At 33.5% G+C, this 15235-nt stretch overlaps 2 protein-coding genes and 1 non-coding gene across 3 annotated transcripts; 2 read left to right on the top strand and 1 right to left on the bottom strand.

Moving 5' to 3' along the window:
• The first annotated feature begins 112 nt into the window (after positions 1–112).
• On the top strand, positions 113–1712 carry LOC105126309 (transcription factor MYB46-like). The gene has a single exon (XM_011027134.1). The coding sequence runs from the start codon at positions 257–259 to the stop codon at positions 1106–1108; it is 852 nt and encodes a 283-aa protein (XP_011025436.1). The 5' UTR covers positions 113–256; the 3' UTR covers positions 1109–1712.
• A 2046-nt stretch (positions 1713–3758) lies between these two features.
• On the bottom strand, positions 3759–3840 carry TRNAS-GCU (transfer RNA serine (anticodon GCU)). The gene has a single exon. It is a non-coding gene; the product is annotated as a tRNA-Ser (tRNA).
• Positions 3841–6010: 2170 nt separating this feature from the next.
• On the top strand, positions 6011–8138 carry LOC105126310 (uncharacterized). The gene is made up of 3 exons (XM_011027135.1): positions 6011–6737; positions 7340–7525; positions 7626–8138. The coding sequence occupies exons 1-3, from the start codon at positions 6180–6182 to the stop codon at positions 7911–7913; spliced, it is 1032 nt and encodes a 343-aa protein (XP_011025437.1). The 5' UTR covers positions 6011–6179; the 3' UTR covers positions 7914–8138.
• Positions 8139–15235: the final 7097 nt, after the last annotated feature.

Raw genomic sequence — 15235 nt, forward strand, 5'->3', positions numbered from 1 at the left:
TGCCTTACCTGTTTGCTAGGTTTGCAGGGTATTCAGTGGGCCGTGGGGATTAGTCGTGGTGCACGCAAGCTAACCCGGACACCCCACATAAATAAATAAATAAAAAACAATAGAAAAGTTAAAATGAACAGTTCTGAAAAAACCTCCCACGCACACAAAAAAAAAGAGCACTAATCAACTTTTGTCGCCCTTTTTTCAGAGGTTTCCTTTATGCTTAGTAGAATCTGTTCAGAAACAAGACGAGAAAAGAAAGGAAATGTATATTCTGCCTAGTAGGGAGAGAAATAAGCGTGTGCTCATCCCTTCCTTTTCAGCTTTCAGCATAACTAAGATGCATGCTTTGAATATATATATGGATACGTGTTTGTTACAGACTCACAGTTATGTATTTAAACAAAGCAGGTGGTCTCAGATTGCGGCACGTCTTCCAGGAAGGACAGACAACGAAATAAAGAATTTCTGGAACTCCACATTAAAGAAAAGATTGAAGATCAATAACACTTCCACATCCTCACCAAATGACAGTGATTCATCAGAGCCTAGAGATCATGCCGTAGGAAATATCATGCCTATGCATGATCCTGACATTATGACTCTATGCATGGACTCATCTTCCTCATCATCCATATCCATGCAAGGTATGATCACAAGCAACCAATTTGATTCTTTCTCCATGCTCAACAACCGCTATGATGTGACTGGTGCAGCAAGTTTATTTGACATGTCCACATGCTTGACACAAGTGGGCATGGGAGATGGATTTTATGGTGATCATTATGGGATTTTGGAGGCCAATAATAAAACGGGGCTAGAAAGTGATCTTTCTCTTCCACCATTAGAGAGTAGAAGCTTTGAAGAGAATAATACAGTGAGTAATAACAGAATTGGCATGAAAAGCAGCAGCAGCAGCAACAACAACAACTGCTTTGATAATGCTTGCTTCGATAATACTTTCTTCAACAATACTGATCAGAGATTTAAAGTAGAGGACATGTTGGGGCTTGAAAATCATTGGCAAGGAGAAAACTTGAGAATGGGAGAATGGGATTTTGAAGGTTTAATGGAAAACATAACTTCCTTTCCTTTACTTGATTTCCAAGTAGAATAACCATCTACCCTTACCCCCCCCTTCTCATAAAGCTACCCTTTGCTATCGATGCTATGTCCTAGGAAATTTTGGGCATATACTTTCTTCCTCAAAATTTTACCAAAACAAACTTCTTTTTCAAACTTTCTAGTTTGGTACCCTCAAAAGTTTTTATTTTTGAAAAAAAAATCCTTTTTTTCCCATCAATATTGTGCTTGCTCTCTCTATACCTTTTGTTTCTTCCAGCTGTGAAAGAAGTTTATGCGTGAACACTTCCTTATTGTTGGAAAAGCATGCAATAAGTAATGCAAATTAGAGATTAGAGGTGGCCAGAGATTCTTTGTATGTAATTGGATCGGTCTTGGAGGCATTCGGTCATTTCTTGGAACGCGTTGGTGCAATAATCATCGTTCCCTTGAAGGAGAGAAATGTGAATAGCAGTATAGAAATTAGAAAGGGAAATAAAGGCATGATTAGTAGGTGAATTGTTTAGTAGCATGTACAAATTATAAACAGAAAATAATGAGGAGGTGAAGGCTGTTATTAGTGGGAGATGAGATGTGATGAGAAGGATAATGTAACATACCTTACGCTAATAAGAAGGAGCTTGTTACATACAGTCAAAGACTCTTTCTCTACGTCTTATTATGTGTAATAGGTGCTCCTGCTGGTCTACTGAACTTCAATCTATCAATCAAGATGCAATCATAAGTTACTTAAATCTGACATCAATTAATCTCACTCAGCTTTTATATTAGAATATACCCATTTTTCCCCAAATTAAAATAAAATCTCTTTACCAAACGTGTCAAATTAATTGTCAAAGATAGAAAATGAATATTATCTGTCAAAGAGAGGTGTCTGACCTGTTTGATCCCAAGCGGAATAAGTCAAAGTTTTGAGTTTAGCTAGCTTGGTTGAAAGTGCCGCGGATAGGACCAAACTCTCTTTTAACATTTAAGAAAAGTTTAGAAAACAGTAGTTTTTTCAAAGAAAATGAGGTTAATTTTTTTATTAATGTAATAATATAATTAAAAAAATATAAAATAATAAAAATATGGTTGAATCCGGTCGAGTAAGGTTAATATGTAAAACTCGTAACCTATCACATTAAATAAAGATAATTTTATAAAAAAATAAAACAAAAAAAATCAATTATAAGAAAGAATTTGAGAAAATCTAAGCAATTCTAATTCAATCTTTCACAGACCGAAAGGTTTACAAACTTCTTATAAATAAAATATTGATGTGTAGAATCAAAAAAGAAAGTTTAAATAAAAAAATAAAAAATAAAATAAATATTTATAAAAAAAAATCTAAATCTGACATAAAATACCAAGACTATTAAAAAATAATTCAGTTAAGAGAATGATATAAATGAACTAAAAAATGATATAAAATATTGAGGGATGATTAAAATGATAATTTAATTAAGAAAATAATTAAAAGAATAATAATTAAAAAAATAAGATCTAAATCTAAAAGGTAAAGAAAATTAAATGAGGGGTTAAATTGAAAGAAAATTTTAATTTTATAGATTATTTAAAATAAAAATAACAATGAAAAATAAAAATAAAATATAAAAAAAATAAAAAATCAATAGTTGCTTTGAAAACATGTAGTGAAGGCTTTGAAATCGAGAAGAATAGAAGAAAGACATAAAGGAAAAAAATACGATTATTAGTGCAAAACCCAATATTTCTTTACCACACATGTTGCTCAATAAAAAAAAACAACACCGCGAGGATTTAAAATACCGTTACGGAAGTCAGAGTTGGGCCACCATACAACACTATACACATCATCCAAACAATGCAGGGGCGTTCATGTATGCTCCCTTGAACTTCATGTACAGCTGATTTTTTTAAATAAATTAATATTATATATTGGTAACTTCATGCCTAAATACTAAAGTGTCCTGGATTTTGGTAACTGCAAAAATACCACGTGGAAAAGAGAATGAAATCCCTTGAGCAAAGACAAAGATAATTTCAATATAAAGACAACTGATGGAAAAATTAAAAATGTCCTTTTTTGTTTGTGCATTATTTTTTAATCCAAAGGATATCTTAATCATTTTACTATGCAAATAAATAGCAAAAGACTAATATACCCCTATTTTCTTTTATTTTATAGAACAACAGTAAACAATAATATCACCATCCCTTTTATTTATTTTTTAATGAGGCTAAGGATAATCAATGGGGTTAGACAAGATAAGTTTACCTAATCCATCTCATCATCAACTGTCTTACTTGTTAACATCTTAACGTTATAACCTATAAATATTACCTCGTTGGCGCTCGAAAAAAAAAGCATATTTCATGAAAAGAAAAATCAAAATAAGTGGGCAAAAGGAGTAAAAAATCACTAGTCCAGTTAAAAAAAAAAGTTAATTATAATTTTGTAACTATAATTTATTAAGACTAATATTTATATATATTAGTCATACTCAAGTTAGTCATACTCAAGTTAGTCATCCTCAATTTACAAAATTAATTTGAGAAATACAATGAAATTGGTAGAATGACTAAATTATAAATGGTTTTAAAATATAGAGTGTTAATGTCTGAATCTATAATGACTAATTAATTAATTTAATAAAACTATAGGGACAGACTTTATAGCATACTAAAAAAACAAATAAACAAAAAAGAATAAAAAACAGATGCGACGCCTGAGAGATTCGAACTCTCGCGGGGAAACCCCATGTACTTAGCAGGCACACGCCTTAACCACTCGGCCAAAGCGTCGCTGGATGTCTTTGTAAATACATTTATTTATTTATTAAATATATTATAAGGCCAAGCTATCTAAGCTAACCCAATCTGATGAAAGTCATGAAAGCCCGAAGGCTTCAAGCCCAGGAGGTCCTTCGGGCGACTACTATATGCCCGTGACTATTAACAGCTCAACACTTTTTTAAAATATTTTTTATAAGAAAATATAATTGAAATAATATTTTTTATTTTTAAAATTTTATATTTTCATATAAAAATAATCTAAAATTATAAAAACATTAATTTACAATTAAAAAAATTAAAATTTTTAAATATTTTAAAAATATAAAAATAAATAATTTCTAAAAACCTAACCGTTTTATTTTATAGCAATGCATGATGTTATTATTATTTTTTCATTTTGTAATTTTTTTTTCTATCGTCACCTTGTCCTCCACTTCATGCAATTTCAAGTATTTAGTGTATGCATTGTCAAGAAGCGTATATATCGTTTCTGTATTTGATTTGGATAAATTAGCACATCACAATACTTCATATTACTGCAATGCCATTATATGAATAAAATCGCTTGCATCTCTATGTGAAATGAATTTCACGGACCAAAAAAAGTAAGCCCGACGTTGCATTCCACATCTCCCCTCACAGTCACACAAACTTTTGAGAGGATGGTCTAGATCCTAAATATGTCCATTAAAGACCTAGATGGAACAATCTCTAATAATGGTGAAATCTTCGAGCCCTAATTTTTACGAAAAGTCACAAATTCAACAATTTTTTGGGTGGCCGTAGGGATTTTGATCGATAATTTGATCGTGCCAACCAAAATCCGGAGGAAAACACTAACCTCGAGAAACGAATATAAAAAACAGGAGGTCCACTGTCGATCTAGTTTCGATTTATACAATATTTTTGGTCGTGATGATGATGATGGAAGTGGGAATCGCAATTCATAACGTCGTGCTATAAAAGAAAAGGCAGCTCAGATATTTTATTTATCAATGTTCTCACTATTACCTTCAATCATGACCATGGATGGACACTCTTGTATCTCAATCCATCATCTCTTCAAAAGCAAGGGATATTCATTCAAAACTTTGCACGGTATCCACTGCTCATTCTAATCGAGTATTCCTACCCTGGACAGCATTTTTCTCAATCACTCGATGATAAACATTAATCGACTACTGTAATGGATTCAATTGATCAGCCAACCAAGTTTATTATTATTATTATTTGGGAGAGGAAAAAAAAAGGGAATATTGATTTAAACTATGAAGATTACTTGATCGATCGATATAAGTTAATTAAGTAATTAAGGTTGATGAACCAGAGACTATATGATTCGGTGCAGCTTGGAAGCATAGGGCATGTCTATCAGAGCGCACAATAGAGAGACCCATAGAATAATTACAGGGATGAGAGCTAAGAACGCATAGTCTATTTTCTTTATTGAAGAAGGCCCTTTTGTCTGCTTTTTGGCAAAGACAGGAGCCTTTTCCACATATAAAAAAAGAAAAAGAAAACACAATTAAAAGAGAGAAAGGAAATGCTAAAGCGTGCTTACTTTGCCATCATTCCTAGGATGTTTTGTAAAAGAGACAGCCAATTCGGTGTAAAGCACTTAAAAACCATTGGTGTCTTGGGAGAACCAGGATGCCCCCGTAATTCCGCTTAAATTTTATTTCCCACCATCATCTTTCGGCACGAAGATGACCAAGAAGCTAGGAGTATTATTCTGTGCCTATAACGGAAAACATTACGTGAAATATTGTTAATTAACGTGCTAGAATTTAGATAGAGATTCATAATTTGACATATACAAGTCGGTCCTGTTGTTGCTTATTACATGTGAATCGTCATTCTTTATATTTGATGATTAATCTTTTGTATATATTGGGCTAATTATTTGTTTGCATTCTTAAACTCCTTGTTTTTACTTCTTTTTTTTTTTCATATAATAAATTTCTGTGTGTCCCTTTTTGAAAGGTGATCATGAACTTGGAAAATGGCCAAACTTAAGAAGATCGATCCTTATATATATGAGAGTCAACTAACACTTACCTTTTAAGCAGTGGCAATATCAATTTATCATCACTCTTCATATTTCATTTGCAGATTTATATTACTTACACAAATATAAAAGGAATTGCTGTAATCATACATACATGACCTGATGCACCGAAGAAGAAGTGACTATTAAGCATAGGGTACTCAAAACGTAGCCCAAGCAAAATCAAGGAAGCATCCTTTGGTCTATCCCTTTTAAAATCCCCATCTCTTGTCACAAACACCCACCTGTGTCTTCTTCCATCTACTCCTCTCTCTTACACGCACAACAGTACTCACTCTCAATGTCCGAACACAACATTCATAGAATGGACAATGAAGACCAGGAGGCCTTGTTTCACTCCTACCCTTGTGCATACTACGTTCAAAGTCCATCTACCATCTCCCATGCAAACAGTGCAGATATCAAGACCAACAATAATATTCTCGAATCCACATACCATTCACCAACAAGATCCGATACTATACTCATCAACAAGAACCCTGAGGTCTCAAGGTTCACCCTTTCCCGTTACTCATCCTCTCGTGGGTCAAACAACTCTTTCCTCAATGAGAAGAAGGTTAGTGGACCGGAGAAAGGGGTAAATCGTTTGATCATTGTTGATGGTCATGGATTTAACGTTGATGATGGTTATGAAGAGAAGGAAGAGGTGGGAGAAGAAGATGATTTTTACGACGAGAAGAAAGGTGGGTGGTGGTGGAAATATTGTTCTTTTAGGAGGAATTCTTCATGTGCGTGGGTTTCTTGGCAAATATTTTGGAGGCTTGTGTTGAGTTTGTGTGTTGCTTTGCTTGTTTTTTATGTTGCTACAAGACCCCCACCACCCAAGATGTCAATCAAGGTACATAATCTTTTTCTCTCTTCTTCTATATCGTAGACGTGTGTTACCATCAAACCAAGTAGGGAATTTTAGAAAAATACAATTATAAGTCTTTGCGAACAATTCTAATTTAGTTTTTGGTTTTATTGATCGAACTGGGGTTGATACAGAACAAGCTAGTTTACACAATCTAGATAACCTTGTAAAACATGTAATTTCACGTAAAAGGAGGATTCCCCAAGTTGTCTTAAGCAAAATTTGTATGACGACTTGATAGTTGATCGGTGGAGGCAATTTTAGATGGTGTAGTTTTAGTTTTATTTTTATTTGGGCCTTTCGGCCCTCTCTGTTAACAAAAAAAAAAAATACTAGGAGGATTCTAGTTTCAGGCCACTATTATAACGAGCCTTTGAAGCCAGGTACTGCAGAGGCTTTATGGTTAGGACCAATGTGACCTGATTTTTAGGCCTAAAATAGAGGCCTGCTCACAAATTAGAAGATCTGGCCCATGACTGAGCAACGTGCTTTCCTCGATAAATTAATGACCCGGTATCAAAGAACTTTACACATCTACAGATTCATAAATCTACGGTGGGTTTAAAATTACAAAAAATTCGATGCAGATGGCAGGAATTCGGCAATTTGGACTAGGGGAAGGAGTTGACGGCTATGGTGTTACGACTAAGATCCTGACTTGCAATTGTTCCATTGATCTATTGATAGAAAACAAGTCCAAGCTCTTCGGCCTTCATATTCAACCTCCAATTTTGGAAATGTCATTCGGTCACCTCCGTTTCGCAATGTCACGTGTAAGCATATCTCCCTTGATATTATGAACCATTTTTATGAAATTCAATTTCTTCTTTTAGTTATAATACAATGTTTGCCGTGGCTTTTATAACTTGGCAGGGCTCAAAACTATATGCTCAGAGCCACACTTCAACTTTGTTCCAATTGTCTGTGGGAACCAGGAACAAACCGATGTATGGCGCTGGAAGAAATATGCAGGACATGCTAGAATCAGGAAACGGATTGCCGATAGTGATTCAGTTAAGCTTGAGATCAAATTTTCGAGTCGTTTGGAACCTTATCAAGCCTAAATTCCATCACCAAGCTGTATGTCTATTAGTCCTGGATAGTGCATATGATAAGAAGCACCGTACCCAAGCATATAATAGCACCTGCACTATATCTTGATGATCCTGTTTGTTGTGACACAATATTTAAAATTCTTCATGCACTGGAAATGTGAGAGATAAGGAATAGAGACATACAAATTGTAAGAAACTTGTTTGTACGCATAATGCCAGATTTACCGATATGTTTCATGTGTAGATATATATAACTGTAACTAATGGAAGATCGAGTGAAATGCAAAGAATACGTGGGAGATTATGTGAGCGATAATATTGCTTGAGTTTAGATGCCTACATAATACTTTGGAAGATTTTTCTCTGCTATATAAACCCAGCTCTTATACTTTAACAAGCTGCAATTTCTAGTCCAGAATTGTTTTCTGACGTGAAAATGTTAGACAAATTCCAGCGGGCCTAAAACTTGAGTAATGTGTGTTTACCAGAACTAACCTGACTTAATTCATGCCCGCTAACCTAAGTAACAAATTCATCAGAGATAAACTCCCAGAAAGAGTTAAATCAAGATCAGATAATTAAATGCCATAAAGTCATCCTTTTTGTCCTTGTAAAACGCCCGATTGTATGCAAGGCATTCTTTTCTGAAGCTCATGACATCTTTTTTTTGTCCAGTTGCAAGACAGGTAAGTCGGGATGGCAACACCAGAAATTAAGAGTAATCTGAAACCTCAGTCAAATGTATGCACCTAACATGTCTGGTTTAGTATTTGAGTGCTACACACTCATTTACCCCCCCCCCCCAATCTTGCTCATCTTCTCCATGCCAAAAGAAAATATCTAGACAAAACACGAGATGAGATTAGTAAATACACGAAGCTCTTGAGCCGTAAGAGATTATTTATTTGAGTGCTACACACTCATTTATCCAAAAATTGTATGAAAGGAGAGCAATTTCATCCAAACTCAACTTGAACTGATTGAATAAAAAGAAAATTTTTATAATTAATTGAGTTTCGGGTTGTGTAAAACCTAAATGTGAAAAAAAAATTAAATTTTTTATCATTACATAATAAGAATATACCAAAGCATATTTTCAAAGGTTCCCTTGCGTATTAGAATTGAAAGCTATAAACAACTTGTCAAACATGTTATTACAACCCAAACAAGCTTCCCATATTAGGATAAAATGTTACGGACAGGGCACCAAACATGTTATCCACCATGTTTTTTAACTCGATTCACTAGAACCCAATAACCAGCTCATATTACAATGCATATTATGACTTCTAAGAAATTTAATAGATGTCAATTTTCTATGCTTATGCAGAAACTATAAGAACAATGTCTACTTTTCTTGTGGATGGCTATCTCCTATTAATCATGTTTTCTTAAAAGATATCTACCTTCCTTGTTAATCACTCTTGAGTGTTAACCTTTCTAACAACATGTTTTTTTTTTCCACTCATCACGAGGTATATGAGAGGAAAATAAATTATTTTTCTTTATTACACAACTCTCTATGAAATAGATTGACATGATTAATATATATAAATACATTGGATCATTAGACAAACAAGAAATAAAACAATTAAGTTCGCATAAGAACAACTCCTAAGTTATTTCCTATATGTTATTTCTCCTCGTGCATCTATTAGTTGAAGAAAGTTGTGTTTACAAGAGAGTATACGGGACAACCAAATCTAATCACCCTATTAATTTGTCAACTAGTAGCAAAGTTTAATCACTATGTGAAGCTCATCAACCAGTGATTAGTCAACTCAAAATATAGCCAGAAAAAGCTCAATCTAGTTTGAAGTTTTCACAAATTCACAAGTGTTTATTCCCTCTGTCTTCATGGAATCATTGGCCGAACATTGAGCTAGCCAGCTTGCATGTACCAATACTAACGAATTACTTCTCCGGTCCAGTAAAAGGCAAACCATCCTCATTAAGAACACGACAAACTGTCTTCTCATGACTTTCCCTGTCATCAAAGGAACGGGCACCACAGAAACGCACTGGCAAGTTTTTATATTCAAGCACATTTGTCAGTATCAATTTCGCAAAACGGTGGAATTGCATGAATAAAAACAAGACATACCTAAATATTGATAGAAGTGAAAACCAAATCTCATGCAAAGTTATCTTTAAAATATTTAATGCTGAAATCTAGCACACAAGAATGAAATTAACCTCTCAGCTTTCCTGCATCCTATAGTTATTGATAAATGAATCTTATGGGGTGAAATAACGAAAATTATCTAGTATCGATCGACTATGGAGTCATGGAGATAAAATATTGATGCTGGAGTATATCAAGTGCACATAAGATATTCTGAAAGCTCCTTTCAATTACTTTTTTATGTTGTCAAAATGGCAGTACTTGTCTAAATCTTTGGGAAAGAACTGTCAACATCTTTACCAAATCAAGGATTAGAAAGTTAATTGTTTAAACAACACCACCTTTGAAAAGGATATGCATGTAGAGTTTGTATTTTGATGCAGGGCAATATATTATCAACCAGTCATCTATGACAAAATCACATAGGAAATCTTAATATTCGTTAATTATTACTTAAGACATGTAATTAATGTTTGGTGACCCTCTTTTAAAGAATATTCACCCTCAAAATCCTTTTAATTTATAATGAAGCTTCATTGATTTGTTGAAGGAGGAGCAGACATGTCGACGCTTTCATCATATTTAAAAGTAAATATTATTAGATAGTGGGCTAATATACATTAGTCCCTCGTTTTGAGAAGAATAATTAAATATTCCAATGTTGCCATGTTTACTGTTTGTTGACTATCTGAAACCATTAATAGTTGTTTTCTTCTCTGATTAGTTTTTCTTAGAGATTCTAAACATGCATGGATGTATAACAATTAGCACAGATAAATCATAAAACTTGAATCGAACATTCTCCAAAAGAAATAGAAAACATTTTGCAATTTTCTTTCCTATAATAGTTCTATATATGATCCGTAAGTCATGGAGCTTACTTCCCATTTTATGCCTCCATTAATCCACTCATTCCTACATTTAAAATTAACCGAAACCTCAAAGTAAATCTCCATCGTGTAAAATAATTGGAGTCACCTCTGAACATGTTTCTGTTTCGCACAAACCCCTTAAGTCCCACACGACTATACAAAGATTATATATGAATTGGCCACCAAATAATTATTTATTTCAATTGAATCTCAAGAATTCAGAAAAATCTCAATTGAATCCCGCCATCCACACATGTTAGCTAATGAATCGTATCCAAGTTGTATGCTTCTTTGCATAAGAAATAATGTCAATTTGTGGGATTAAAAAATTGTATGTTTTATATTAAAAAATTGTAAAGATTGCCTATACGGAAAACTCAATTGAGATTTTTTTTTTTTTTTTTACTTTGATGACCCGATTGAGAAATTCTTTAGGGACTAAATTAAGATTTAGCTAGCTTGTATTTGGGGTTGAATTAAGGTTTTTCCTTTAGACTACATTCTTGTTCACACACACACATGTATGTCCTTGAGCTAGTAATGTCTTTGCGTTTGTTAGTTTATCTTATTCCTCTATATATTTCTCTCTTTTTTTTTTAATTTTTGACTTCTTTAAATGTTCTCTCATAAAAAAATTTTTGACTTCTTTAAATGTTCTCTCATATTTTTTTTTTCCATTTATTTGATGCTCATGGTGTATTTAGTCATATTTTTTTTTTATCATGTGGGTTCTAATCTCTTAACTAGCTCACTCTATATGATATGCCACTTTCAGCTTAAAAAAAAAAAAAAAGAGTGTGATAACTAGACGATGTGCTCGATCAAAGTGGTGCATGCATGTTACCTAATACTAGATAATTGTTCATAATCAGCCTTCAATACTTGAGTGATTTTAAAAGGCGTTTTCATAATCAGGATTGCTATTGGAGTAGAGCTGTGGATAATTTCACCAGAGAAGGAATTGTATATATAATTCCTTCTTCTAGTAAATGGCACTAAAAATTGAGAAGGATGTTAGTGCACTTGATGATTTGTTTTGTAATAATGTGGCCCTTGTAATTATTAAGTGGGTGAGAAAACAAGAGATTACAAGAGATGAAAGCATTGACCTGCATGTTAGCTTACACTATTCCTAATTAAGTTATAATATCATGTAAAACATGGAAGGAGCAACACTGGTGGACATGGGCACGCTTCGGCATCACCAAGATGTATTGACAGCTCATGGTGCTCTGAAATGCTACTACTAGCTAGCTAGTTTATATATATACATGTGAATGATAATACATGCAACCATTTCCAATAATTATCAAATCGCTATGTACGATGGCAACATTTTTGTGACTCCACTCTCTTCTTGTCAGTAATGTCCTTAATTAGTTTACCTGATGACGAAGCACCACCACCACTACTCCATCTATGCCGAGATTGGAAGCACCATTCACGTCAGACAAACACAATTTGGTGGTGACAATGAACCTCATCTTTTAGGTATTTTTAAGTGGGAAAAGACAATACTACTATAGTTGAATGCTGCAGTATTGTCTTATTCAACTATATATGTTTATAAGGGGCAAAAATTCACAAAGAGACCCGATTTCGTTATTTTGTTTATTAAAAAAAAATAAAGATATAAATTGATCGCTTCCTCGATAAGAATCCACATCCATGCATATTTAAACGGCGTTATTGCATTTATGTCAAGAATAAAGTACAAGATATCTTTGAAAATGAAATAAATAAAACGTAAATGTGAAGTTACCTATAATAAAACTGGAATATTCTATAACATCAAATTGTGTTAGTTTTTTCATCATTAACATAAACAATTAATTCATTTATCCCTGTTAAAATACTAACATGCAAACTTGATAAAATAAAAAATAATGAATGAGATAAAATAAGAAATGAGACACCCAAGAATTTACATGATTTACCCAATTAGGCTACGTTTACAGGCAAATATAGAAGGATTTTACTAAGTAATGTGGAAAATACAACATCTCTTAAATAATAGGAGAACAACTAAGAATCTCTCTATTACTAGGAGAAAATATATCACTTACTCTCTCTCAAATACCTCATAATTTTGTGAGATTACTCTCTCTTTACTCTCTTCTTCTTCTCTCTATCTTGGTATGCAAAATAAGTTTGGAGACATTACCTATTTATAGGCAAGAGTGAGGAGACAAAGGCTATAAATTATGGCATTAATTATGCCACAAGTGATGCCAACAATTCATCTCCGCTCATACTGAATCAATTATGTCAACAACTCCATCAATTATATCAACAACTTATCTCTAATTATGCCAATAACTTCACTTATTTTTGTCTTCTACCAATTAATTAAGTGGAGGCTTTACATTCTTTCAATTGAAGACTTTGATGATTTAATCAAGTCTTTACACTTGACCATCTGTGATTCTTGTATCCTTTCTATACTTGCCATCTTCATGCTGCTTACGTTTCTGCTAGGCTAGAAGAGGATCTGCACCATATATACTTATCAATGTTGACCGATTTGGTTAAAGAATCTGATGGGTTTTCCTTTACGTGAACCTTCTGAAAATCCACACTTCCATCTTCCACCACTTCGCAAAGTGATACTGAACATCTATGTGTTTTGTTCTTGAATGAAATGTTGGATTCCTTGCAATATACAAGGCACTTTGATTATCACAATATAAAAAAATATTATCTTGTTTGTGCCCGAGCTCCTCCATAAGTTTCTTCATCTATATTGCTTCTTCACAAGCTTATGTAGCTGCAATATACTCAGCTTCTATTGCAGATAACGCTACAATAGTCTGAAGTTTAGAAACCCAACTTACAGCTCCTCCAGCAATTATAAATATATAACCTGTAATGGATTTTCTTTTCTCAAGGTCACCAGCAAAATCTGAGTCAACATAACCTCTAGTAGTAAATTATAATTCTCCATAACATAATACGACATCTGAGGTATCCTTGATGTATCTCAAGATCCTCTTTATAGTATTCCAATGCTCTCTACCAGGATTTATCATGTATCGACTAGTTGCTCCTATTGCTTATGCAATTTATGGTCTTGTATATATCATGGCAATATTAAACTTTCCACTGGTGATGCATACGATACTTAAGATATCTTCATCCTCTCTATTTCATTGTTAGGAGACATACTTAAGAATAATTTAAAGTTAATAAGAAGTGAGGTGGAAATTGGTTTACAAGCTTGCATGTTAAAGCGTCGCAAGATCTTCTTTAAATAATTTTTCTAAGAAAGCCAAATCTTCCTCTTACTTCTGTCTCGGTGAATTTGCAACCCTAGAATCTTATTTGCTAGTCCCAAGTACTTCATATCAAACTCCTTAGCCAACTGTGCCTTAAATTCGTGGACTCGATCTTTGTTGGGACCTATCACCAACATATCATCCTTATACAATAACAGAATAATGAAAACATCATCTTCCTCTTGTAATATGTATAATGGTTTGAACTTAGTCTGGTGTACCTAACACCCCGGCGCCTGTTTGAGACCGTATAGAGATTTGTTCGACCTACAAACCAAGTTCTCTTTACCTGTTTCAACAAAACCCTCTAGTTGGAGCATATTAATTTCTTTTTCAAGTTCTCCATGAAGAAATACATTTTTCACATCTAACTATTCCAAGTAAAGATCAAATATAGCACACATTGCCAAGACTACTTTGATTGTAGTAAGTTGTACCATCGAAGAAAATATCTCATTGAAGTCTATTTCTTCTTTCTGAACATATCATTTCACCACCAATCTTACACGATACCACTTTACTTGATCATTGTCATCATGTTTTATCTTGTAAAGCCATTTATTCCCAATGGTCTTTCTTTCTTATAGTAGTGGAACAAGATCCCAAGTGTTATTCTTGTGCCATTTATTGCCAATGGTTTTTCTTTCTTATGGTAGTGGAACAAGATCCCAAGTGTTATTCTTGTATAGAGCTTCAATCTTCTCTTGCATTATTGTCATCCACATAGATACATCTGTGTTTTTCATAACCTCATGGAAAGTTGATGGCTCTCCATCCTATATTAGAAGACAATATGCAATGTTGCTCTTAGTAACATATTCTGAGTGCCAAGCCTGTGGTCTTCTTTCATGAGTCGATCATCGAACTTCAGGAGTTTCAGACTCTATTTAGAGTTTCAAACTCTATTTGTTCTTACTTTTCATGCTCTGATGCAACTTTAGAAGAAGTATGATTCTGAGTATTTTTCATCTAGACTACTATAGTCTCTTTTAGAATGCTATTATGTTCTTCCATTTGTATTTTACTTCTGCAAATATGACATCTCTACTAATGACTACCTTGTAAGTAGTGGGATCCCACAAGCGATACCCCTTCACTCCATCAGCATATCCTAGGAATATATATTTTTTGGATTTTTAATCCAGTTTGTTAACTT

This window comes from Populus euphratica, unplaced genomic scaffold, assembly GCF_000495115.2.
Source record: "Populus euphratica unplaced genomic scaffold, PopEup_1.0 scaffold78.1, whole genome shotgun sequence".
NCBI classification, from domain to species: domain Eukaryota; kingdom Viridiplantae; phylum Streptophyta; class Magnoliopsida; order Malpighiales; family Salicaceae; genus Populus; species Populus euphratica.